Genomic DNA, 23,285 nt, shown 5'->3' with positions numbered 1-23,285 from the left:
AACTGTGCCTTTCACAAATATTTCAAAACATGTACGCGCGTCATAATCATGCAATATTGCTAGCTTCTATCAATCTAAATGTGCATGCAGTATGGCTAAATACAGACTTCCCTCGATTGCCCATATATGGCCTCCTTCGGTCAATATTGACCATGGTAAAATCCTAATTGAGATCCATAACTCAGTGAAAAGGAACTATGGTTATGTCAAGAATATGGTTAGATCGACTCTAAGTCAAATTACATATCTTGGTCTGTTTGTTGTATCTATCACATCGTGCAGAAGAGCTGACAAATGTTAAATCACCTCACAAGACAAAGTCACCCACACAGTATTATACCCATGTTCTTATATGTTAAAATGATGTTACCTATAATTAGTACGACATTTTCTGTGTTTTTTTTGCCTTGTTTTTCAATGCCTCACGGGCTGAGCATACTCTATTTCAATTGCCTTTACGGTCATTTCTATAGATGTTTGTAAGTCAGTATATGTGGCTAAGAGATTTTATCATACCACAGTAGAATAGGATTTGTAAGTACCAGCATTCACTGCTGTGTCACCAATATAGAATATGATTGGTTGTTATTGAAGATGCAATTTTGACGTAACAGAAAGAGGGCTCCTTCCTAATTCTAGAGCCAGGCAATGTAAAAAATTTATACGTAAGTGTATATATGCAGCATTGTGTAAGACTTAGTTGCTATTAGTGGTCAGCCAAGCTATTTAGTGTTTGTTTTTAAGATACTTTTTGAGACTTCGCTGTGTGAAGGTTAAGATGAATTTTGATGGAGGTATGAAGCATTTTATTATCAAGAGCAAAATCTCTTCTTTAGAAATTGCAACTGTTGTGTTCTGTCTTAACATTGTTATCTGTCTTAGTGAATAAATAAAGATCATACTTTATGATCTCCAATTATTTTGTTGGAATGTTACATTTAAGGATGCTTGTTGATTAGAATAAAACTGTAGGAGCTATTTTGGAATATAGATATCTCAAAAGACATCTCGTAAAAAGTATGTATTATGTATTCTTACTATACAACACACATGTGCTAAGAGACTACTTCTCTTTATATCAAAACAATCTCAGAAGTACCATAGATGAAACAATTTTCATCTTAAACACATACAGGAATTGAAGGATAGAGTATCACAATATCATTTACATACAAAAGATAAAACTGTCCATTACTGGCTGATGGCTCCTGGGCCGATGCACATGTGCCCCCTAGCAGTTTGGAGCTGCCTTGCATTATCAGTTATTTAAACTTCCATAGCGGATTAGTTAAAGTACAATGATGAAGCTCCAAAATCTGACAGTCAATGCAACAATACATGTTCACCACAAGTAAAGAACAAATGCTGGATAACAATATTTTGTAACAAACAGTACAATCTAAAAGCAAAATAGCACCTCTCTACACAGAATAGAAGAACTAAAACATAAAATATATAATGCACTGCACCACTGCAACTTTGACAATGACAACAAAATAAAAGACATTTTTTGATGCACAAACAATCAAATAGTAAACACATGAACTGATAGTTAGAGCATCAATAATAACCCCACAAATCCACAACACACACAATGGTGGTTCATACAATCTCAGGCAAAAACATGCAACAATTTCAGCACAGAGTAAAAAATCTCAAAGTTATTCTGTATTACTGGATACCAGTATACAAGAATATAGTCAGGACAAACATATATAGCAGCACAAAAAAACTTCACTGTATTACAAAGTTAGGAAGCAGACATCATACAAATACAGGGCAGGAAGGTAAACTTTGTAATCACTTTTTAAAACTGAGTGCACCAATGTATAAAAGGCAGAGTCCTCAGGATGTTATGTTGTTTGTGAAGTTAAGCATTTTTTTATAAATCTGACAGTCAACAAATCAAATTGGAATGGCCTTAAGGATATCACTCTGGTAAAATGTGACTACAACATCACAAAGTTCTATATCACTCCAATTTGAATTCTTTGTAAAATTGTTTATTGACAGGCAAAATATTTCCTTTCTTTATTATTGTAAAAACTATCTGATGAAACTATTTCCTATCACCTTTTTTGTAAAATTTGCAAAAGTATAGGACAAGAAAAGTCAGAATATCACAATGTTTCTCTGATCCTCCAAGAAAATAGACAACTTCACTAGTGTAATGTATCTTAAGTGCATATCATAATGTCATCAAATGGTACTACATACTGCATTTGTTTCACACTTGTTCACAAACTGGTGACAGAACTTAATCAGGTGAAGGGTGTCCTTTGTTTTATCCTCCAGCTCTGAAAAGGTTGCATTTTCTTGTATTTGAATTTCTTTGCCAAGTAGATTTACCTCTTTAGCTGCCTCGTACACTTTGTCTTTAAGCTCTGTATATCTGCACTGGTAACACAGGAGAAACATGGCTGTTTCTGTCTGAGAGAGGAGATTCTTTACAGTTTTGAACAACGGACGGATGTACTGTGTCCAGAGGATCACATCTGCGCCTAAGATCACGTCAAACTTCCCATGGTCGCTGAGGAATTTGTCGAGGTTTTCTCCCCAGTGGAGGTGGGCACAGCGTGGAATCGTTGTTTGGGTGGGGAAGTTTTCTTCAATGTTTGCTTCCATCATGTCCAACGTAGTCATGTTGTTGTCAGTTAGGACCACCTTTCTAGGACAGGGTGATAGTTTGGCAGCAACTAGACCTAGCAGACCTGTACCTGTGGAAGTAGGGATGAGGAGTAATGATGTAAATCAACTTGCATGATTCCATAGAGACCTCAGTTCTGAGTGGGCATGTACAGTCATGATGGATTGTGGTTTGAGATTAATATTTACAGCCCCTAAATTACAGTTCTTGGTTTAAACATGACAATGTGGATTTTTTCTTCTGAAGGGCCTTACCACTGACCTTACCAACAATTCCCTATGGTACCCAAACTGTGAGGCAGCTTACAAAATTTATTTACTTATGAATGACTATGGAAAAATGTTGCTAGCTTCCCAAAAAAATGTGTAGTAAGGTGATAATATGACTAACGTTATTTCAATTGCTTGCAATTATCTTCTATTTGATTTGGCAATATTCAAATATAATACTCAAATATATGTATGTCAAATAGCAATTACTCAAGCAACTGGATATGATTTTGGAAACGGTCAGATGTTTTAGATAAGGGATTGTTATCTTTCGTCAGTGACACTATAAGTGGATTTATCATCAATAGCTTTGAGTTTGAGGCTAGGCGTATAAAATAAGGACCTTTATATAATAAGAGGGATGACCTCACCTGCTCCAAGCTCCAGTACCGTCCTAGTCTGCACCAGCTCTGGTTGGTCCACAATGTACTGTGATAAAACCCTGGCAGCGGGCCATACCATCTGACCTGGGATGAGGGGAGTGAATTTCAAACAGTATAAAGTTGTTTCCTTTAATAGTCAGGTTTAAGCCTGGAGGAGCTCATGAGCAGGCAAGGCACAGACCTTTGAACTGATCTCCAAGCAGATGTTAGATCATTATTTTCACCAAACCAAGGATGTTACATAACAACAAACATAACGTAATTGGGGAAGTTAGAAAATTTTATGACCTTCTCTATGAGTATTATATACTATAGTAAGTATGGTGAAATAAGTGTTATGCTAATAAGCCCTCTCACAGAGAACGCATGTGAGGCGACAGGGATTCTAGGTAATATGTGAAAAGTAAAGGCCTCGAAAAAGAAAACAAAACCCGTCTGGTAGTTGTTATGCAAATCATAACAATGACAAGGAGACAAGGACTGTTTTCTTTTTCGAGGCCTTTACCTTTGACATATGATATTGACATATTACCGAGAATTCCTTTCCCGCACATACATGTACATATAAGTTACCGTTAATAAAACAAGAGCACACCAGTCACCTTCAGGCTTCATGCCTCACACAATCGATCTACTCAGACAACAACCTGTCAAACAGGAAGCAGTTTTGCCCTCGCCACCGTCCTGTACCGCCAGCAGCCGTACTGTCACCCCCCTCCCCACACTGTAGTCCTCCCACCGGTAACTCGGGTCCAGAAACATCGGCGGCCAGAAGTGCCTCTCCATCCCCTCTCCCTTCCAGTTCTCCATTTCCATCTTTCTCTACTTTTAAACCTTAGATTTAACGTTAAAAACGTAGAAACATAGACCCGCCCCCCTTGGAACACGGAAACTGGAAAACCCACCCCGCCCCTTCGATAACCTTTGACCTTTACGGAGTGCACGACGGGAATAAAAGTCAGACCATTTTTGTACTTCCGGTTTGAGTGAAAATCGCGAATGTTGTTGGAACATTTCGCCTTGTTTTGCCCCGTTTTATCACGACAGCGATGCCGATCACTAGCGACCAGATCCGGGAACGGTTTCCTCTCCACTGGCTCGTCTGGCACAACAAGTTTCACGAACTGCTCGAGGTGCTTCGAGAAAATCAGGTGAGGTTTTTTCTCGAGGAGAGTTCGAAATTTTATTTTTGAGAGATCGATGGAGGGGGGGGGGGGCGTTGCCGGTTCACTGCTTGGAGATTGTACAGTTTGTTTTTAATAACGTTCTGTTATCTTTTACAGCTTTGGGTTTACTTTGTCCAAATGTTGACATACAGGCGTGTTGACTCGATTCCGCCATCAAACTATACAGTATTCAGTAGTTACAACAACAACAACAACAACAACAACAACAACAACAACAACAACAACACAAATTGATGTCGCAATTTGTTTGTAGTAGATAGCGATTCTGGCTAACGACCAAATTGTAGTATTAAGTGGCTAAGATTTAGGCTAACGTGTGCAAATTCCTGTGTGTTTTTTTTTTTGCCATCAATATTTAACAAATTATTGAAGTACAAAATGTTGCAAAGGACAACCAAAATATATGTAAGCAGGAAATAAAACCTGAACGAAAGTGAAAGCAACACGCTAGCAAAAACATGTGACACACACTGACAGCAATGATATCATCAAGTATTTGAAACCTGCAAAAATAAAATAAAATGTTGCATGAACTAGTAACATTGATTTCACTTTAAAAAAACAGCAAAAAGACAATAATGTCTCAGCGTCATGGAAAATCCTGTATAACTACAGAGCTATGGACAATCCACAGAAACCCAATATGACTGTATGTTGACTGAAGAGATGACAAGTTCAAGAAAAGCGGTTTCAACTGGAGCGAGACTCCTGCCTAACCGAAGACTACTCTACTCTAGTCTATTCTACTCTGTACTCTAATAACAAATTTTGCAGTTTGCAATTTAGTGATCAGGATTTTTACGTTCTGATAGTCATTGTGGCATGATATGGCAGCTTATTTCAAGAAAGTAAGAAATCTGGTCCTTAATTGGGATAATTGATTTAAGTTATATGGCTTTTCTTTGGGTATTCTAATTTTTGCATGGTTACAAGAAATCTCAACTTCGTGTTAGTATTTAAAAATAATGACCACAGTTTAATTCAGTGTTATGTTTTGAGACTAGTTGAGAGAAGTTGTAAATGTATTTCTGACCTTGACCCTAGCATGACCTTGAGCGTATGGACCCACGAGGACGGACAGCGCTGCACCTGGCCGTGACCCTGGGTCACCTGGAGAGTACGCGAGCCTTACTGAGTCACGGTGCACTGATCAGTACTGAGAACGCATGTGGATGGACAGGTGGGACAAACATATATAAACCTAATTATAACACACAGTTACACAGACACAGAAAAAAGTACTGAAGTTTCCCTGCCAATGCTTATACTTTTTTTATAGTGTTTGACATTGGCAACCCAACCACGAAATCAGTCATGGTGAATACAGCACAAAAACTAGGTACAATTTTAGAAGGCAACAAACAAGCTTAATGATTATGAGGTATGTATATACTTATGACAGAATACAGGCTTAATTTTATTATTTTGGGAAATTTTGATCATGATTGTGCTAGCTGTCAAAATCCTGGTAATTTCTTGCATTATGGCATTAATGATGTTAAAAAAGATTGCTATATATGAATGAATCTGGGATGAGATAAGCAAAAAAAATTCCCCATTCCCCATGTCCATCTGTGGAAATGAAAGACGACCAAGTTTTGACCTGTCATTCCGTCCCAGGAAGGAAATTTGCTCGTTGGGAGAGAAGAACTTTCACTCAGTCCATCCGAAAAATCTGGACTTCATCAGTTCATGACACAAAATTGATAGAAATGTATTTTCCTAGGCTTAAAATGACAGATTTAACATGTCTCCCAAACAATGAGTGGTATCGTATGGGGAAAAAAGAAGCTGGAGACAGCCCTGTTACCATCTATGTCTGTTGTAGTGTTGCAGGAGGCAGTGAGCACAGGAAACCCTGTTACCATCTACATGTCTGTTGTAGTGTTGCAGGAGGCAGTGAGCACAGGAAACCCTGTTACCATCTATGTCTGTTGTAGTGTTGCAGGAGGCAGTGAGCACAGGAAACCCTGTTACCATCTATGTTTGTTGTAATGTTGCAGGAGGCAGTGAGCACAGGAAACCCTGTTACCATCTATGTCTGTTGTAGTGTTGTAGGAGGCAGTGAGCACAGGAAACCCTGTTACCATCTATGTCTGTTGTAGTGTTGCAGGAGGCAGTGAGCACAGGAAACCCTGTTACCATCTATGTCTGTTGTAGTGTTGTAGGAGGCAGTGAGCACAGGAAACCCTGTTACCATCTATGTCTGTTGTAGTGTTGCAGGAGGCAGTGAGCACAGGAAACCCAGAGATGGTACAGCTGACCCTGAAGCACAGGGACTTCCAACGAGCCTCTCTCAGGATAGACGGGGTGCCGGAACTCTTGGCTAAACTACGATCTGTGAGTACACGTTTCAACTTTTCCAGACTTCTATTCTTGACAGAGCTGCTGCTTCTACAGACCTCTTAATACGAAACTGCATGACAATGTGAATAACAGTCTACTATTTGCTTACATTTGTAAGTTACAAGCATGTCTCATTATACTATATTCGTATGGGAACTAAGTACTAAGTATTATTAGCAACCTAGGATCTACTATGCTGCTTCTTGGCTAGCTTCTTATTCATGAGATTGCGTGAAATTACACAAAATGATGTATTTTTGTGTCCTTTAGACCCCTGATTTCTATGTTGAGATGAAATGGGAGTTCACAAGTTGGGGTAAGTTGAAACTCTTGACATAGCACAAGAATTATAACCCGTTACATGTGTTTGAATCTTTGTTCATTGGTAAGAAGCTGAAATCAGTCTGAATCAAAACAAATCTGTGGCAAAACATTTGTCTGATCTTTTTCTCAGTTCCCCAAGTCTTGTATGTGTCCCAGTGTCACTTACAAACTATATTCTCCCTTTTCCACAGTTCCCCTTATGTCCTGTATGTGTCCCAGCGACACTTACAAGCTATATTCTCCCTTCTCTACAGTTCCCCTTGTGTCCCACATATGTCCCAGTGACACTTACGAGCTGTATTCTCCCTTCTCTACAGTTCCCCTTGTGTCCCACATATGTCCCAGTGACACTTACGAGCTGTATTCTCTCTTCTCTACAGTTCCCCTTGTGTCCCACATGTCCCAGTGACACTTACAAGCTATATTCTCCCTTCTCTACAATTCCCCTTGTGGCCCACATGTGTCCCAGTGACACTTACGAGCTGTATTCTCCCTTCTCTACAATTCCCCTTGTGTCCCACATGTGTCCCAGTGACACTTACGAGCTGTATTCTCCCTTCTCTACAATTCCCCTTGTGTCCCACATATGTCCCAGTGATACTTATGAGCTGTATTCTCCCTTCTCTACAATTCCCCATGTGTCCCACATGTGTCCCAGTGACACTTACGAGCTGTATTCTCCCTTTACCACAGTTCCCCTTGTGTCCCACATGTGTCCCAGTGACACTTACAAGCTTTATTCTCCCTTTACCACAGTTCCCCTTGTGTCCCGCATGTGTCCCAGCGACACGTACAAGCTCTGGAAGAAAGGCAGCTATGTCCGTGTTGACACCACTCTGCTGGGGTTCGACCAGATGTCCTGGCAGCGAGGCAGCAGGAGCTACATCTTTAAAGGGGAAGGTAAACTTTAATAGGTCACAATAATTTGGTTAATAACTTTAGGTCAAACTAATTTGGTTAGCAAATTTGACTCCTTGGTTCCCAGTTTTATGGTTATATTATTTTGGTTTTAGAAAACTTTGAATCAAAAAGATTAGGAAGGAAAGTACCATACTAATCAACCCCCAAATACTCATATTTTTTTGCAGCAATAGTAAGTTGAAGAGAGTCCTTGTCTTTCTTGTTACAGATTTTTCATTCATTCAATGCATCAAAAGTTGTAAGTGCTATGAATCTTGGAAAGAAAATGCTAGCAACCTGTTTGCAGGAAACATTTTTGAGACTAGAAAAAACATGCTAAAAGAACATGTACTTGACATAATAAAACAAGTATTGCTAAATCAGAACTTCGTAAGCAGTCATTGCCATTTTCCAAGTTATTCCATTTGTACGGCCTGCCAGATTACACCATTTTCTCCCCTCCTGTAATCACAGTGGACTCTGCCACGCTGATGGAGGTGGACCATGACCGCCATCTGGTGTTTGTGGAGAGCCTACAGATGAACGGCCCCCAGCTCAGTCCGGACGCCATGACGCCTACGGACGACATCGTCTGCGCCCGCATGGCCCAGCCCATCGTCACCGTTCACATGGAGACGAAGAACATCGCGTTTGAGAGAACCAAGTCTGGGATATGGGGATGGCGAAGCGACAAGAGTGAAACTGTCAATGGATATGATGCAAAGGTAAGAGCTGAGGCATTTCATGGTCGGAGGTATGTATGATCACTGTAGGAAAGGAGTCCTTAAGGTGAAGGCTGGCAGAAATGCTACAGCAGTAACTAATAATTACTAACTTATTAATTATATTTCAGCCATACCACAGGTATGCTGAAATATATTGTATTCGTAATGTTTTTTCTTTCTCCGTCTTCTTTCTCCTGTCAAATCTTCAAAATGCCTTATCTCTGTCGTTCCTGGACCAAATGACTTGAAATTTAACCAAGAGTAGAGTGGACCAATACCCCTAGATGTTTTTTTTTCTTCATTTTATTTTCATCAGCCCCTAAAATGATTTTATTGAGTTTTTTTGGTCATTTTTAGACCTAAACTGTATATGTTGGACCCCTGTGCCCTGGTATTACAACCGGACTACGCACCGCTGCTGCATCGCTGCTGCAACTGATCTATAGCTAAATAATGTTTTGCTGAATAAATTTTTATAATTCTGATAAATCTTGTATGCTGTTCATCTCCACATACATTCCCTATCAATTGTGCTGAAAAAACATCATACTAACATTGCTGTGGCTGTCCCTGGTGCTGATTAACTTTTATACTAGTATTGTTGTTGCTGCACCTAGTGCCGATGACCTTCATACGTACATTACTGTTGCTGTCCCCGGTGCTGAATGACATTCAAATTAACATTACTGTTTCTGTCCCTGGTGCTGATGACCTTCATATTAACATTACTATTACTGTCCCTGGTGCTGATTTCAAACTTCATACAAACATTACTGTTGCTTTCCCTTGTGCTGAATGACTTTCATATTAACATTACTGTTTGTTTGTCCCTGGTGCTGAATGACCTTCATACCACAGTACGGTTGCTGTCCCTAGTGCTGAATAACCTTCATACGAACATAACTGTTTCTGTTCCTAGTGCTGAATGATCTTCATACAAACATTAATGTTGCTGCCCCTGGTGCTGAATGACATTCAAATTAACATTACTGTTTCTGTCCCTGGTGCTGATGACCTTCATATTCACATTACTATTACTGTCCCTGGTGCTGATTTCAAACTTCATACAAACATTACTGTTTCTGTCCCTGGTGCTGAATGACCTTCATATTAACATTACTGTTATTGTCCCTGGTGCTTAATGGCCTTTATACTTACATTACTATTGCTGTCCCTGGTGCTGAATGACCTTTATATCAACATTACTGTTATTGTCCCTGGTGCTTTATGGCATATATACTAACATTGTTGTTGCTGTCCGTGGTGCTGAATGACCTTCATACTAACATTGTTGCTGCTGTCCCTGAATTTATGCTGAGAGTGTTATTGCCTTTTGTAGGTATTTGGTGCACATAATGTTGAAGTGGTGACCAGAACCAGAACTGAGCACTTAACTGAAGAAGAGAAGGAAAGAACAAGAGGTAATGAGAAATAAGCTTAAAAAACATTTTTTTCAGATATTCTGGATATAAAATGTTACTTTCTACAATCTGTTGTCATCTAATGTGTCTTTTGTAAGAACTATGGTTATCATTTTGTTGATGGAAATATCAAAAGGCATACAGGTTAATCTGAAGGGTTTAGTACCAATGGTAAACATACTGCTTGCCCGAGTCACAGAATTTATGGTGCCTGTTTAACATCTGCTTTTGTGAAAGTTTTCAGGCAGTGCAAACAGGCATGCCAAGGCTTTTGTACAAAGGCTACCTAGTTATTGTACTGTTAATGTAGTAAAGGAAGGTTGGATCATAGTGCATATATTACTGTTGGAAGGTTCCATGTAGGAATTCATCTGTTAGACTTACCAAAATTGTTTGATTAGTATAGATATTGATGTTCTACATATTTGAGCTGTCTTGGAGTTATGAAATACAAAAAGGAAGCAAAGTTATAGCAACAGTCAGATGTGTTCCCCAATTCCCATGTTTAGTCAACATTTTGAAACAGTAATGTCCTATATGTAGCAGTAGTCTGTCGACTTGATATCCCTAAATACTCTGATTTTATATACAACGGATAAAGCCTTAAAGGTTACCCCGCGGATAAAGGTGAACTAGCGTTAACCTATTGCCTTGTGAAACAATGGCAGTGGCGTTTTTTTGTGTCTTAATGTTCTTCTTGACATTTTTGTTACAGAAGCAAATAAAACACCTTTCCAGTCCTTCCTTGGTATTGTGGAGGAACATGAAGAGAACCTGAAGGGTGCAGAGGGGGTGAGTCATCTTGTCATGGTTTCCAAACTGTCTTAGAGAGGTAGTGAAAGTGATGATATAACCTTATTGCTGAACAACTGTATATGACAAAGCAATATAGTCCATGGGCCAGAGGCCATATCGGTAACATCTGAGGTAGCAAATTCTCCTTGTGATTTTTGAATAGTTGTCTGTGGTATACATTTTGATGTGATAGCCATTCTGGTATGGACGCTTTATACCGGCTATCAGTCTTCAAACCTATCACCATCTAAATACTCCAGCAATTCAATGCTTTATACAAGGGCCGAGGGGCAAAAAAAAATCAAACATCAATATTTCATTGATTGTAGCTTATACAACAATGGATCATACTCTACGTACCATCTAGCCCAAAAGTACTCAGTGCTGTAAATGCATTTTCCTTTCTTTGGCTTTCTGTCCTGATTATATGTTGGCAGGTATCTTATAGACTTGATTTCTATACTCTAGAGCAGATTCTTTTCGAACTTCAGGATTATTTTTGTCTGCAACTTTCTGGAAGGTTGAAACTTGAGGGTTGATTTTCAGGCTCTTTTGTTTCTGCCTCTCCTCAGAACGAAACCCTGGTTTTCTCCAACCCAACCAACCCGACTAACATCATGGCAGAGGAGTACTTTGACCAGGAGTTTGACCTGGGTGAGAGAGACATTGGCAGACCCATTGAACAAACCACAAAAACACAGAAGTTCAAGGTAAGTTGAGTGAAAGAATGGACATACAACACAAAACTCTTGTTTTTCAGTCCCTTTCTTACAGAGTTTGTGAGAAAGGGACTGAGAGGCCAGTATGGAACTCACTATAGGAACCTGTGCGAAACAGAAAAACAGAACACTTGTATTTGAACTTTAACATAACAAGCCATGACAACCACCAGCTAACTCTGAAACTGTCAGATATCTGTTGATATTGCTAGCTATATTAAAAGGGTCTGATTCCCATGACTTTCCATCTGGCTTCTAGAAGAACTGCCACTACGGGCAACATTCCGTTCCCTTGTTGTGTGGGGTCGTGTGGCATAACTGCAGGGTGTTTGGGTTCAAATCCTTTCATGCTACCAATTTTGCCCTTTTAGGAAAGGTTCTTTACGCAACTTTCCTCATGCCACCCAGGTGTAAAAATGGGTACATGTACCTGACTTTGGATGGAGAGGTAAAAAGACGGTAACAGACAGTGGGAGGAGTGGGATGGGCTTTGCCGTAGATACAGGGAGTAACAACCCACTACCCCTACGGCGTAACAACCCACTACCCCTACGGCCTTCATAAACACTGTGACCTTAACCTGTACCCTTTCTGTCCCCTGCAGGCTACGCTGTGGCTGTGTGACCAGTTTCCTCTGACTCTACAGGACCAGCTCCTGCCAATCATCGACCTGATGGCGCGCAGTAACGCACACTTCGCTCGCCTCAAGGATTTCATCACTCTACAGCTTCCATCTGGCTTCCCAGTCAAGATAGGTCAGGGGTCATAAGGTCATATAGGTCAGAGGTCATGGGGAGAAGTATGGATGTAACTCTTTGAAATTCTTGAGGTTTTATTGGCTATTTTTTTGTCCCCAAAAGTATAGATTGTACGCCTTCACATATCTTGATATCAGAACAAAATTTAGCAAATATTTTGTATAGGTTTAATATGGTAGCTTGGGAATGTGCAGCTAGGATCTTAGAAATTTTATGATCGCAAATATTAAACTGTTTTATAATTTCAGTAACTATTTCATTAAAAAAATTATATTTTGAACTCCTACAATGTGTGTCACTGTAATAAAGCCAAATGACCTGACTTTTTGTATGGGGTGCCTTGCCTTGGGCATGTGTGTCTTTTTTCACAATTGTGGCACTCACCACTTCTTGACATGACTGTATTTCTGTGCAGAAATCCCGCTGTTCCACGTGCTGAATGCTCGCATCACGTTTGGGAACCTGAACGGGACAGATGAAGCAGTGGACGGAGTGGCGGCCATCAAAGTGGAGTCCCCTACTGAGGAGGAAGTGGAATCACCCACTGAGGAGGAGACACTGCTGGCTGCCACTCCAGGTGGGCAGAAACCTGTAGATATTTGTATGTCCAAATTTGGTCAAAGAGATTATTGTATGTCCAAATTTGGTAAAATAAGTATTTGTATGTCCAAATTTGGTCAAAGAGATATTTGTATGTCCAAATTTTGTCGAATAGATATTTGTATGTCTAAATGTGGTCTAATATTTACTTGTATGTAAAAATTTGGTCAAATAGACATTTGTATGTCCAAATTTTGTCAAACAGATATTTGCATGTCCAAATTTGGTCAAATAGATATTTGCATGTCCAAATTTAGTCAAAGACATTAATGTTATACAGATATTCATCTGTCCAACTTTAGTCAAAGAGACATTCCCCTAACAAATTTGGTCAAAAACATGTTCTTATGTCCAAATTTGATCAAAGAGATACAATGTATGCCTATGCCCAAATTTGGTCAAAGAGAAGCTTCAATGTCAAAATTTGGTGATAGAGATTCTTAACTATAATCACTGGTTTCCCAGGAGCTACCAAGATGGTCTGTGACATTGACCCCATGACCTTTGAGGCTCCTCTTGGTTATAACCAAGTCCAGGCCTCGGGTCGGAGGGAACGCAGGCGTCACCATGACGAGGACGACGCCCTGCTCCAGTTTGCCATCCAGCAGAGCCTGTTGGAGGCTAATGGTGCCGTGGTTGGTGATCAGGTGACGCTACAAATCTTTACTTTTGTCATTGTATAAGGAGGAGACCTTCCATTTTTCATAATCTATTCTGTTTGGCTAATAAAAATGCACAGCCAGGGTTGCCTAACTAGCCTGTGGCTATTACAAAGGGCTAGCTCTTCTGACAGAGACAAGAACAAGGCAAATGAAAAGGACAGGATAATAAAACAGTAAATAAAGATATTTCTGGTACCTTCTGTTGTGTATTTACATCTCATGCCGGCAGGATAAAGGAATGAAATTTGGAACATTTGCACTCTTCATTATAAATATTTTTTTAAAGAAAGTTACACTGTTCAGGGTCATCATGTCCCTCTGCAGAGTTTGCAGGCATAGAGTCTTATTCAAACAAGGGGAAGCATTTTGAAGAAATGAACCACCTATGACAGGTCAGGGTGGGATCGAGTCGCGTTGGGAACTCCAGCAAAACAGGAGGGAGTGAATAGTTTTAGCGGGCACATGACAAATATGTCATGACAACTCAGCTGAAACAGGTATCAGTTGCCATCAAGGGTTTATAGGGCTTGTCAGGCATTGAGCCACTACAAGCGTGACTTAGTTCCCCCCGATATCTAGAGCAAGATGTTGGCGGTGATGGAAAAAATGGTCTAGATTGGGCCTTAGTAGATTGTTGTACCGTCCACAGATGACCATGCTGGAAGCTCTTGGAGCTACAACTCCAGAAGAATATGAAAATGAACAACTTCAGAGGTATGTATGTATAAGCTGTATTTAGCAAAAATTATTCTGATTTATCAATTGTCTTAAACTATTGTTTGATCATGAAATCTTGCTTGTCATTTTTGAAGATTTTCAATGTACATACAGGTATCATTCTGCATAACTGTACTTCTTTAAATAAACAGTAGGCAAGCTTGGATTTTTATATGTATCATTCGTTCCTATTTAATGTGTAAATCAAAATTTGGTAGGAGAAGATGAAAATAGTGGTATCGAATATTGATATATTCCTCCCTAATACTGCTTGTAGCAAGGTACAGACATTTCCCTCAAACATAGTTGAAAGGTTGATCTGTCAGGTCAGGATTTTTTTAAAGATGAGAACAGACGGATGAAATGGATATTGCCTATTTGTCTTTTCTCTGTAAGAAGCCCAGTTTGGATGACTTGTCCACTGCTTCTCTCTCCAGGGCTATCCAAGAGAGTTTGATGTTGTCTCAGGGTGAGTCCATTCCAGAGGCTGCAGCGGGGGAGCCCAGCCCTGCCCCTGTGGTCCAGCCCATCGCCGAGGCCCCGCCCGACGACATGGACACACAACTCAGACTGGCGCTGGAGATGTCAGCCAAGGAGCAGGTGGGGTCAATGGCGTTTTGATTTTCCTTTGTTTCCATTAAACATTGTGTTTTGTCTAGTAGTTGTAATAATTGTGCAGTGTAGCTTTGCTAGGGCTTTGGTTTTCAGCCATGCTGGGTCACCCTACTCTTCACCATAAGTGTGTTGGGTTCTTTTACATGAGGTTTGATGCTCAGAGAGTACTGTAAATGCATTTAAGCTCGCGGTTTTAATTTTGCGGTAGCGGGAAAATGGACTTTTCACGGTGGTTTTAAGTTTGCGGTAGCACCATGCACTGTAGTTTCTTACTGCCATGGAAAAATGTTCGCGGTGGTTTTAAATTCACGGTGAAGCGGCCGCCGCAAAAACTGCGAACAGTAAACCACCGCCAAAGTTCCTGCATTTATAGTTTATGATACTACTGATGTCTTTTCACCCCTCTAGGCAGAGGCAGACAGACGACGAAAGGAAGAAGAAGAAGAGCTAGAAAGGATTCTCCAGTTGTCCCTTACTGACAAATGATGGTACAGCCCTGCCTATCCAGGCCTGCAGGCAACCCTGAACACCCCCGCTTATCAAATGTGTTGGTTCCAGGTCAGATGACCCAAGACAGTGATTTTTTGCTACATAATATACCATGATGCAGTAACTGATTTCAGACTTAACATAAGTTGCGTATTATAAAGGCAGTGTGTACTGACTAAATTCATGATTGATGATTTTTGGCCAAAAGCTTCTCATTTTAGTCCTTTTTTTTCTAGTACATCAAGAAAAAAAAATGTACTTGTATTAAGAATTAAGATGTTTTTGCATCTAGAGACAAGATGAAAGCTATTCCATTGCTATTAGGGGGTCATAAGTTGTTTGGGGACTTGCCCCCCCCCCCCTCTTGTCAGTAGGAAAGGTGGACTTTATTTCCAAATGATGTGATTGAGTGGTTAGAAGAAAGCCACAAGCTTTAGGATGTACATTACGAGTATATTGTATTTACATTCATTTTGTATGTTTATCTCATGTTCTGTTATTCATATTCTGTATATTTCAGATATTCTATTTTAAAATGCAGTAAATATGAAAGCTCAAATTGTTGTTTGTTACTTTGCAAAAACATCCAAGTGATTTTAGTAGGAATGAACTAAATACAGGTGCGTAGAGGCACGGAAGTGATAACAAAGAAATTAAACACCTGAGAGATTTTGAAATGGTTGTACTTTTCACCTATACTATAGGGTGAGGAAAAATGAGTGTACAACAAAACAGCAACATCAACTGAAAATGATGATTGCCAAAATAGTTATAATCAAATCAAGAACAATTTTGTTTTTGTGTTTACACTTGTTTGTTTACTATGTCCAAGATGTCATTTCTCCACCACATCTACATAAATATCATGTGGTGCTAATGATCAAGAGTTGGTGGTTGTACGCCTAGTACGTACTAGTACATAGTCCATGGTACATGTACATTGTGTATCCAGGACTATAGATTGGCTAGATTGAATATTGAATGTTACTATTTCATTTGACCACTGTTTATTTTTCCAAAATATTACGACTTTTCCAATTCATGAGCAGTGAAATTCCTTCTAAAATCTTACATGTAAGAGAGAGAAAAAAGAAAGATACGACAAGCACTATGATTGAGATGTTAGAATTGCGTCCTCCATGTGAGAGGAAGATAGTGTTCTGAATGATGTAGTCATTGTAGCACTGTAGATCTTTGCTTTATGATGTGTACTGTTCTAATACTGTTCAAGAACTGTTATGGTATGACGGAAGAAGCATGAAACAATAATATACCTCCTCATGTACTGCCTAGTAAGTTGTACATATTCAAAAGGGATGTTCAAGGTCGTAATGTGAGTTGGGGGGCACAGAAGGGTAGGTCAGTTGCAATGTTATGTAATATACTAGAAGTTTAGCAGTATCTTATAGCTGTATCAGTATGTCTGTTATTACTGCAACAGGCAGTTATTGGTATATTTATAGGTCAGAAAAATCATAACTAATGGCTTGTGTTTCAGCTTTTTACAAAAATAGCATGTTCTGATTTACAATTTATCTAGTTTCAAAGAGAACGATAGAAAGAAGAGTATAAGATTGGAAACATCTTCGCATTTCAGTGAAAAAAAGTTCTGTTAGGTTTTTTTTACATCAGCCAACTCAGTCATGGATGTTTGGCAACCCACTGGTCCTGTTGCTTGATGGGAATACCTACAGTTGCATGATGGGAAAACCTACAGTTGCATGATGGGGAAACCTACAGAATGTCATTAGCTGTGAATTCTACTGTCATAAGTACATGTATGTGTGTTACTCTGAAGGGCAATAAGCAGACATAGATGTTACTGGTAGTCTATTTCTTCCACTCAATACAATGTCTGTACAATACTGGAAAATGAGTTTGGAAAATGTCACAATGAAATGATACCAAGGAGGTTGAAAAGGGACATTTCAACTTCCTTGAATGATACATAACAATTTAGTTTGTATAAGACTATGTTCAATTCAAATTGTGTATTTTGTATATTTTCTCTGCAAATCATATATACTTGTATGCCAATGCTTTCATATTACCAATATGGTTATGTTTTGTTGCTCTCACTGTCATTAATGTTGATTGTGGAATGAGTTGTGGAAAAAAAGTTAAAAGAGAATTTATACTAGTAGTGTTTTCACCTATTTAAAAGTGCAATAACATATCTCTTTAAAGTTGTAATTATGTATATCTGTATGTATTTAAGTGTCTTAGTTGCTGGTTATGTCTTTACTCTCACAAAGTTTAAGGGCTGAAGAAGAAACATGCATAGAAACTATGCTATTTACCATGTCACTACACACTGCAAAGTAGGCTGACAATTATGAATACTAGGAAGTATTATTATCAGTAGGAGTAGCACATTTACTGACCATTGCATCTATTATAAACTACCACTGTGCAAAGGTAGCTGTAAATAAATTAATAAATGAGAATACTCGCTTTTTGTGTGGTGCTGTTTTTTGGATTGAAGTCAACTTGTGGAAGTAACGTTAGCACTTGCAATGGTTTTTTGGGGAAAACAAGAACATTGACAGGCTAATGTGGCTCCAGATGTCATTCTGAGGGACTGCAGTGTGCAAGATGTCGGTAGCTTGAGGGATCAATCTACACTACTATATATTGACAGGATAATGTTGGATTAGTTTGAGTACATGGCTTAAGATTAGAGCAGAAAAATTAAGAGAAGTTTTTGGCAAAGTGAAATGGCAGAAATGCGTTGACGAAAACAGCCCTGAGTTTAACCGCTCACACAAGATCTTGGCATGTTTGCGTCAAAATGAGCAAATATGTATGACTAAACCAGTTCATACTCAGGTAGTCAGGACGAGCTTCAATGCCAACTGCAAGAGCAGAAAACGCTGGAGTAAAAACCCCATAAGAGCCCATCGCAAGTCGCAAAATGGCCAAATCTGGGAATGAGATTGTCTTTTTCATCACCATATGAATGAATCAAAGCAGATGTCACGAGAGAAGATCGTCACTCAATTTTTTTTTTTTCGCATGCCACCTTGTTTATTAAAGTGTGCAAGCAAAGCCAGGAAAAGGGGAGGGGTGTCAAAGTTATGTTTTTTTCTTTAACGTTATCAATAATCAAACGAAAATTGAGAAGTGAAGAATCATGACTTTTCTTCAGACTTTTGTATCCAGGGATTGTTACATGCTGCACTGTGCGTTTTGAGGTAAAAGGCCCCTTATGCGTATGGACTGTGCAAGGACAAGTGTGTATACTTTTGGGAGTATGGATTATGAGCGTATATCGTGTTCAGCGCCAGTTGTGGATGGTGTGGATGGCGTTCAGCACCAAGGGCTGGTGTTTTCACATTACGTAGACAATGAATGGATACAGGAATAACTTCAAACACCTATCCGTGGCAACGAAAACCTGCCAATACCGTCAACACGGCAATCTGACATGGTTCGCAAGATTTGATAATGCCACACCACCCCCCACCCCAACTAGCGCAACTCTGGTATCAATTCAATTTCATCTCTGACTTTGAGCTCCATATTCGGCATAATCGATCAGAAAAGCAAATTAGCGCTAGAATATCGCCACGGTATCTACCAACTGTGCCACTTAAACAACAAACTTCAGGGAGGTTTGAACATCAAAACGCATCATAGACGCCTGTTTCACGACACTGTTTAAGTTGGATTGCCCACGGTCTCACAGTGCTCCCTAGTGACCAGAAAGCAAAATGCAGATATTTCATCGACAAGGAAGAGAAAACTTGAAATTGATTGGCTAACGCGGAGTCTATCCTTAATATGATTGGACAAAGCTAACCAATGGCAGACAAGTAAATTTCATAGACGGGGTAAAATGTACCGTAGATGTTAAATTGATATGCTTCCATTGGTTAAACGTAGGTAGCATCTCTACCAATGAGAATGCCTAAGACATTTATCGAATTAACCAATCACAAATGATAAATCAAAATCTGTCAACCTTGAATAATGATAGTTATAATTTTTTCCTCAAGGCGACGCTTCTGTATCAGTACGCCATTGCGTTGTACAACTATTATTGAGTTATGGTCAAAACATGTTAATATTATGGGTGACATCAGCATTGATTTTCACTTGAAATAAAATGAATTTTTTGTTCGTACCCACCGTAACAACGTTTTACGGAATATGGAATAAATATCAAGTAAACTGCTATCAGTTGTATAGTAAAACGGTCATTTGTATGATTTTGGGCTGTACAGTGGATGTCATTCATAACATTCACTTTTGGCGGCTTTTTTTTTTTTTGTTTTTTTTTGTTTTTTTTAGAGGACTCTGTCTTGAAAATTTCACACAAGAAACTTACAAATCCCTTGGTTAAATCTGAACAAATGAGTAACCTTTGACCTGTATGTCCTTAGAAAAATCTAATTTCGCTGTAGATTAATTATCTCTACGTGTCCTTAGGGACCCCAATGACCAAAGTTGTTTTTGCACCTGGATGCGGGTTTACCTGTTTTGATTAAGTACATTAAGCAGTTTTGTGGCACCGTTTAAAGCATGTTATCTAAGTTTCAAATCATTATGTTGATTGTATGCAGATGGAATTATAGCTAGTGTTCACATTGCTTTTATAGCCGGTGTTCTGAAATTTATAACGTATAGAGCATCTGTCAGTGGTAGCTTTGTACTAAGTTGAGAATACCAGAGATCTATAGATACGTCTGTTGGAGAACATTAAAGCCTATTGATACCTATTTGTAACGCCCTGTTTACTAGTTTGTAACTGGAGGGACGACATTTATATCAACCTATCTCCACGTGAGGTAACAGAAGACAGACAAATAATTACTGAGTCAATTCATTCGAGATCATTTGTTTATTCACGAGACGATTTTATTACAGATATATACAATGCCCTACCATAAATGCCATTCTACTATACACAATATGCCACAACGCGTTGTTTTTCAATAATCTCACATTACGATATTTTCACGTTTATACATATATTTATATATTGAGTACTCTTTTCCTTTGAACTCGCATAAGTCGGCTTTTCATCTTGCTGAGATTAGCGATGAATAAAGTAGTTCAGCTTTCTCTGCCTGCAAAACAACAAAATCAAGTTGTCAATGGGATTAACACAATAACAAAACAAATGTTTCAAGGATGTATCTTTATCTACTAGCATGGAAACTAATATAGTCTAAGACTGAATTTTGAATAATTACTACATTCGAGCCTGAGAATTCTGAATAACATCCATTCTAGTACTAGTACGCACTACACATACTGAAAAGTTCCGAGAGCCGTGTGAAATCCAAGTTCAGACCGACCTGATGATCATATAGTGTCCATGTATTTCCGATCGCCGTCCATCTCCATCACCAGGGGCCCACTGACAATCGTCCGCCTGAGCTCCATCCTGTCGTCCACCGACCGCTTCCCGACAACCGTCCGCTGACAGCCTTGTGAACACCTGTTGGGGAGGGAAAGATAAGGAATTGGGATCAAGACATGCGGTATATAACTCCAAGACTTTAGTTTTCATTGAGTTCTCCCCGTTTTTAAGACGTCATGGAGTAGCGTCACTTGTAAACATCCATTCTACATTTCTGCGCTAGTTTGACAGTTTTTTTCAAGATCGGAAATTCGACAATAGAATGCCATTAACTGCAGTGTACATTTGGTACATCTGCCACCCTTGCTATCAAGTCAAGATGCTGCGTTTGATGCGCCGAAGGATGGATATACGGACTGTATACTACAGACAGATACATCTAATAACTGGCGTACCTGTTCCCCAGGTCTGAAGATTTGCAGACGAGAAGGTCACAGGTCAGGTACACTTTGGGGAAGTCCGTGACGAACTTGAAGGCCTCGAACTTGAAGCGGTCCGTGGCGTGATTTGGAGCGGCTAACTCGTGATAGGTCGGGTCGACGGGGCAGCTGGGGGAAGTAACGCCAACAGATGTTTTTAGATATTGCATCAATGTATATTTGTGTTAAGTCTTCACTGTGCAACTGCATAAAGTATCTTCATATTTTACAAGCAAGTTTTGTTTTTAACGGCTGTCAAGTGTACAATTCAGAAGTAGAATTATAGGACATGCAAAACAATACTGTACCGCAGCAGAGGTGTGCAGATAACGCTGACCTTCCAGCTATTGCTACAAACGCATTTTTACAACAAGGTTACAGTGCGGCTTTAGGGTAATGAGTTTAAAACATTCCTAAATGTGCTAGTGTAGCGATTTTCGAAAGAACTACAGCTAGCCGAGTGGGTGAGTGATTGTCGGAGCCAAGACTTACCCATCTCTGACGAGTTCATACACGGTAGTCCCAGTGACGATAGTGGGCGTGTCCCTGGCGACGCATCGCTCCGTCAGTATGCTGAGGTCGGGATCTGCCGAGACCAGCTGGATCTCTACATAGATGTCCTCACAAACACGCGCCATGACCGGGTACTCCGTGATGTAGGCTGGGCAGCCTGGCTCTCGACAAAACCTGCAACGGTTGTGAGTTAGTTAACACTTTAGAGAGCATCATCCATTGAAAGTGAAAACCACCCGCGACTGAGCTGCCGAGTAATGAAGTAAGGGAAGGGAAGTAGTTAGTCTCATCGATTTGTACTGCAACATCGATGTACGTGGGGCGCTTTTGAGCCGTTATAATATAAGAATTAGTACGTCTTATCGACTACCATACGTGGTCAAAGTGCTGTAGATGTCGCTTTATGCATGTATAGTGAATAAATTTCATTAGTAGCCAGGAAAAGGGTACTTTTAACATATTGGTGCTAACCATATGGGTCTGGAAAAAGCATGCCTAAGTCGTTTTTCTTTGTTTTAAAAGATTGGTCTACAGATGAGACGCGAAGACAAGGACCTTACCTCAGAATGGCGTAGATTTGGCCCTCTCCTCGCTCTGAGTAGCGGTCCGGCTGGACGATGGGGTTATAGTCGGCCACCACGGTCTTGTGTCGGGGAAGCTCGCAGCTGTAGTCCAGGATAAACCCACAGTCCCTGATGATGGGTTCGCTGTGGGCTCGCCTTTGCCAGTCTTGTGTTACCCGGTTGCGGTAAACAATGCTGTTTGGTCTTTCCTGCAGGAACACAATAAATCGCTGTGATAAAAAGTCACAACATTTAAAAGTAGACAACGTTTGAGACTTCTCCATTCGATATTCTTGATGTTTATATACTTAACCTGGCAATGAATGCGGGGAATGCTGCAGTAAGTTTAATTGTAAGATGAAAATAGGCTTAGCTTAGAAGAGTTCTTGAGCAACGAGGTACATTATCCGGAGAACACTAAGTAAAAGCAAAACGTGCCAACAACCGATTGTGTGGTAGTATTGATTACGGTCGTTGTGGGGCGCTTTTGAGCCGTTAATTATAAGGATTTATGCTTTTACTGAATAACAAGATGGAAGTCAGCTTGCAAGGAAAATGCATAACGTACTGAGCTACTTGTTCCGCAGCCGGTGAGAGGGGTGGTCAGCACGAGATGTGTGCCGTTGTCCGTGGCACCACAGGCGGGGTCTGTCAGATGCAGGTCAATAGCGGAAAGCGAGGGCATCCGGGACCTCAGGATAGCAACAGTCATGGCGTCTCCGTTACAGGTAATGGTCCAGTTGGTGTAATCTTGAAGAAGTTAAAAATGACATTTCATTACTTCAAAGTATATTTGGCCTTTCAGGAACATTTGTCACATACAGTCCAAAACGCAGGACAGTTAGACATTCGCGAAATACAATAG

At 39.9% G+C, this 23,285-nt stretch overlaps 3 protein-coding genes across 5 annotated transcripts in view; 1 reads left to right on the top strand and 2 right to left on the bottom strand.

Moving 5' to 3' along the window:
- Positions 1–978: 978 nt before the first annotated feature.
- On the bottom strand, positions 979–13,008 carry LOC118425503 (protein N-lysine methyltransferase METTL21A-like). Of its 3 annotated transcripts, none has more exons than XM_035834370.1 (3): positions 12,859–13,008; positions 3,288–3,383; positions 979–2,717 (listed from the first exon to the last, which is right to left on the bottom strand). In XM_035834370.1, exons 1-3 carry the CDS (start codon positions 12,869–12,871, stop codon positions 2,200–2,202), a joined length of 627 nt encoding a protein of 208 aa, XP_035690263.1. In that variant the 5' UTR covers positions 12,872–13,008; the 3' UTR covers positions 979–2,199. The 3 variants fall into 3 exon arrangements, with proteins under 3 accessions (XP_035690263.1, XP_035690262.1, XP_035690261.1); XM_035834369.1 differs by lacking the exon at positions 12,859–13,008 and adding an exon at positions 3,902–4,163 and having other exon boundaries at positions 1,036–2,717; XM_035834368.1 differs by lacking the exon at positions 12,859–13,008 and adding an exon at positions 3,947–4,150 and having other exon boundaries at positions 1,036–2,717.
- LOC118425501 (ankyrin repeat domain-containing protein 13D-like) lies at positions 4,287–18,011 on the top strand. Its single transcript, XM_035834367.1, has 15 exons — positions 4,287–4,450; positions 5,531–5,666; positions 6,702–6,826; positions 7,103–7,148; positions 7,913–8,056; positions 8,531–8,781; positions 10,121–10,202; positions 10,918–10,994; positions 11,570–11,707; positions 12,321–12,471; positions 12,890–13,051; positions 13,540–13,721; positions 14,386–14,450; positions 14,891–15,053; positions 15,477–18,011. The coding sequence occupies exons 1-15, from the start codon at positions 4,349–4,351 to the stop codon at positions 15,552–15,554; spliced, it is 1,902 nt and encodes a 633-aa protein (XP_035690260.1). The 5' UTR covers positions 4,287–4,348; the 3' UTR covers positions 15,555–18,011.
- A 2,391-nt stretch (positions 18,012–20,402) lies between these two features.
- The window catches only part of LOC118425786 (CUB and zona pellucida-like domain-containing protein 1), a 6,665-nt gene continuing 3,782 nt past the window's right edge, over positions 20,403–23,285 (bottom strand). Inside the window, exons 9-14 of the mRNA XM_035834871.1 lie at positions 22,989–23,170; positions 22,418–22,629; positions 21,837–22,031; positions 21,321–21,473; positions 20,861–21,003; positions 20,403–20,629 (exon numbers count right to left, since the gene is read on the bottom strand). Of these exons, the coding sequence (XP_035690764.1) occupies positions 20,868–21,003; positions 21,321–21,473; positions 21,837–22,031; positions 22,418–22,629; positions 22,989–23,170 (878 nt within the window). The 3' untranslated portion in view covers positions 20,403–20,629; positions 20,861–20,867. The remainder of the gene's footprint in view (positions 20,630–20,860; positions 21,004–21,320; positions 21,474–21,836; positions 22,032–22,417; positions 22,630–22,988; positions 23,171–23,285) is intronic.

Source organism: Branchiostoma floridae, chromosome 11, assembly GCF_000003815.2.
Source record: "Branchiostoma floridae strain S238N-H82 chromosome 11, Bfl_VNyyK, whole genome shotgun sequence".
NCBI lineage: Eukaryota > Metazoa > Chordata > Leptocardii > Amphioxiformes > Branchiostomatidae > Branchiostoma > Branchiostoma floridae.
The sequence above is the reverse complement of the archived record's forward strand: the minus strand, read 5'-3'. Positions and strand labels throughout refer to the sequence as shown.

Excerpts from the sequence above, each read along its gene's own strand:
- LOC118425501 (XM_035834367.1), top strand. The coding sequence starts at position 4,349 with ATGCCGATCACTAGCGACCAGATCCGGGAACGGTTTCCTCTCCACTGG. Across the intron at positions 8,057-8,530 it reads CTACATCTTTAAAGGGGAAG|TGGACTCTGCCACGCTGATG; the intron begins GTAAACTTTAAT and ends CTGTAATCACAG. Across the intron at positions 8,782-10,120 it reads TCAATGGATATGATGCAAAG|GTATTTGGTGCACATAATGT; the intron begins GTAAGAGCTGAG and ends TGCCTTTTGTAG.
- LOC118425503 (XM_035834368.1), bottom strand. The coding sequence starts at position 4,115 with ATGGAAATGGAGAACTGGAAGGGAGAGGGGATGGAGAGGCACTTCTGG. Across the intron at positions 3,384-3,946 it reads AACTGCTTCCTGTTTGACAG|GTCAGATGGTATGGCCCGCT; the intron begins GTTGTTGTCTGA and ends CCCTCATCCCAG. Across the intron at positions 2,718-3,287 it reads GGTACTGGAGCTTGGAGCAG|GTACAGGTCTGCTAGGTCTA; the intron begins GTGAGGTCATCC and ends CTACTTCCACAG.